This window comes from Sinocyclocheilus rhinocerous, unplaced genomic scaffold, assembly GCF_001515625.1.
Source record: "Sinocyclocheilus rhinocerous isolate Xijiao unplaced genomic scaffold, SAMN03320098_v1.1 scaffold3201, whole genome shotgun sequence".
In the NCBI taxonomy this organism is placed as follows: Eukaryota; Metazoa; Chordata; class Actinopteri; order Cypriniformes; family Cyprinidae; genus Sinocyclocheilus; species Sinocyclocheilus rhinocerous.
The window spans coordinates 438,063-440,890 of record NW_015662182.1 but is presented as its reverse complement, the minus strand read 5'-3'; the positions used below and the strand labels follow the sequence as shown (position 1 = coordinate 440,890).

General features: G+C 35.5%; 1 protein-coding gene across 3 annotated transcripts in view; it reads right to left on the bottom strand.

Moving 5' to 3' along the window:
• Positions 1-851: 851 nt before the first annotated feature.
• Positions 852-2,828, bottom strand: part of LOC107727956 (ER membrane protein complex subunit 9-like) — a 7,145-nt gene continuing 5,168 nt past the window's right edge. For all 3 annotated transcript variants that reach the window (XM_016538001.1, XM_016538000.1, XM_016537999.1), the window contains exons 3-6: positions 1,787-1,863; positions 1,637-1,706; positions 1,462-1,556; positions 852-1,381 (exon numbers count right to left, since the gene is read on the bottom strand). In XM_016538001.1, the coding sequence (XP_016393487.1) occupies positions 1,201-1,381; positions 1,462-1,556; positions 1,637-1,706; positions 1,787-1,863 (423 nt within the window). In that variant the 3' untranslated portion in view covers positions 852-1,200. The remainder of the gene's footprint in view (positions 1,382-1,461; positions 1,557-1,636; positions 1,707-1,786; positions 1,864-2,828) is intronic.

Below are 2,828 nucleotides of genomic sequence, written 5' to 3'. Positions count from 1 at the left end.
CACATATTGTAGGACACACCTCGCATGAATCATACACTCACACTACTCTGAGCTGATTTGCTCTCAGTTTGCTGAAAGGAATCGTCTAAATTATTAGAGACTGGATTAGCTCACAATAACCTTCATATAGTTAAAGTTGAATACTACACTACTTCATGACAACATAAAATCTCATGAAACTTTTCTTTTTTTTCGTATTAAGTCTGTAAAATGGAGAACCCCATGTAATGACAGCACCTGAGGAACCATACGTAGTTTCATTACAGATTAATTTAAAGGTGGGGTATGTCTTTTTTCAAAAACCCTTTAGAAAACTGAGTCGGGCCGAGTACCAAAACAAACTTGTAGCCAATCAGCAGTAAGGGCGTGCCTACTCGTGGTGCGGAGGAGAGAGCGCTCAGTGCACAGGGCGAACATTAGCCGAGCCGAGCGAGGACAGAAAGATAGAGCTGGCGGATAAAAAACAAAGAGGAAAATGTCTGCGGAAAAAAAAGAAGGCTTACGATAAGGCAAGTAGGATCCCGTGTAAATATCGGTCAGCTTTCCAGTGCGATCGGATGCCGAGGTTGCTTTGTTTCTTCTCGATAGGTGAGTAACATTGGTTTTGCTTTGTTTCACAGAACTAATATATGCTGTTAAAACACATATATGCATATTAAAAACGCACAGTACTACCAAAACACATTCGACCAGTATTACCATAGTAACACATTGCATTCACTTATTGATGACATCATACCCTCGGCCGGCTGGCACAGCAGATTCCGCCATAATCATTGCCTGGGTTGCGTATGTATGTGTGGGGCGGAGCTATCAAAATAGGGGCGAGACCCTTTTGGGGTAGGGGCGTGTTTGTTTTGGTGATTTGAAATATCAACATTGGCTACCAGAAATCCCTTACCCCACCTTTAATGTTTAGATCGATGGATATATAGATCTTAAACTAACCAATTAATGACAGACCATCAAAGTGATCAAAGAAAAAATATGCTGCTTGTATTACGAGTCCCCCTCAATGTAAGTTTGTGGTTATTTTTAGGGTCAAAGAGGGTCAAAAAATCATACCAAACTAAAGAAGATGGTTCTTTTTGCATATATTGAGGACATCATCTATATCACATAAATGTGTCAAAATGAAATACGATACAATGAGTCAAATAATCTTAAAAACCCAATTTTGAGGCAACACAGGGGGGGAGGTTAAACATTTCCATTGGCTGGGGAGACCAGCTCCATGATCTTGGCATTGAGTTTCTGATTGGTCCAATCTTTTGTGATGTCATCCAAATGGCTGTCAAAGTCCACCAATAGTGCCTGATCACCGGAGCTGAACAGCTGATTAACTATGGAACAGGTTTCTTCCCACTGCCGAAGCATTATTCTGAAGAATACACATTATTAATTAATTGCACTGCAGCATTATCATCAACAAAGCTGCACATTTTTTGAGATTTGTCTTACGTGTGTTTGTCTTTGAGAGCCCAGCGGGCGTCTTTACGCTCATACATCACGATCGGAGGAACACGGCAGCCTGGAAACATCTTTTCTCCATCAATCTGAGGCATAAACATTTTTTCCATTAAAACAAAAGGACTTTTCCAATTAACTTTTGCACCAAGGTGACATTCTAAATTACCATAAGCAACACGGCATTGTTACACTGCTCGAAGATCTTCTCTGCAATCTTCAAAGCACATGGTGTAGGGCTGAAGAAAAAAAAAAGAGAAAAGTAAAACACAGAGAATAATAAGGAACTCGGGAATGATGAAAACAGATGGAGGAGTACCTGCTGTCTGAGACACAAGCATTGGCTTGATAATATCCCATAATCCTTTGATGTGTTTGCGAACACCAAGCGTCGACCTACAACAGGAAATATTGACATGTATTCTATTAAAGAAGCATTTAAATTTTACATTTAGCAGGGATATTTATCCAAAGAGACTTACAAATGAGGAATACAATGTCATGCTGTTAATGCTGCTATAATAAAGATCATTCTATATTCAATTCTTTAAAAACACAGTCCCAGATTTAAAAAAAATAAATGTGTGTATATATATATATATATAAATGTAATATAATTCATTCATTCATTCAAAAAAAAAAAAAAGAAAAAGAAAAATCAAAAACTTAAATATTGGATATTCATAAGAATATGTAAATCTACTTAAACCAAAAACATTAACTGAGATAATAATACACAAAATATATATTTAACTCAAATAAATAATATTTTCATATATATATATATATATATATAATCATATATTATATCATTTATAACTCATATAAATCATTTATAGAGTACTTTCTTTAAATGGCTGACTGAATTAAAATACTTTTAATTTCTGATAAAGAAAAGAACAAGATTTAGATTCTATTGAAAGTCAGTCTTTAAATAATAATAAAAAATCTGTCAAAATTTGTCACTACCAAAACTAAGCTTTTGTATATTAACTTTTTGGTTTTGCCTGATTTAAAAAACTTTTTTTTTTTAACAATTTATGATGCGCAAGTGAGACTGCATCCCTGTCCATCACTGCTGTATGAAGAGTAGCTGAATCCCATCATTTTGAAGATTCAATTCACTTCAAATATAGTAAGTCCTAAATGTGTTTCACCTATTCTCACTGAAAAATTCTGCATTCATGACCCTTTTAAATCTTAAAGCTAATGACACAATGACGTTCTTCTTATACACATTCACTATGTTTGAAGTTCTGCAATGAAAAATCATATCAGAAATAAAAACAATTGTTCCGATAAGTGGATGGCACTCGCTGGGTTAAGTGCAGCGGCATGCCAATTTTCCCACTGCAAATATT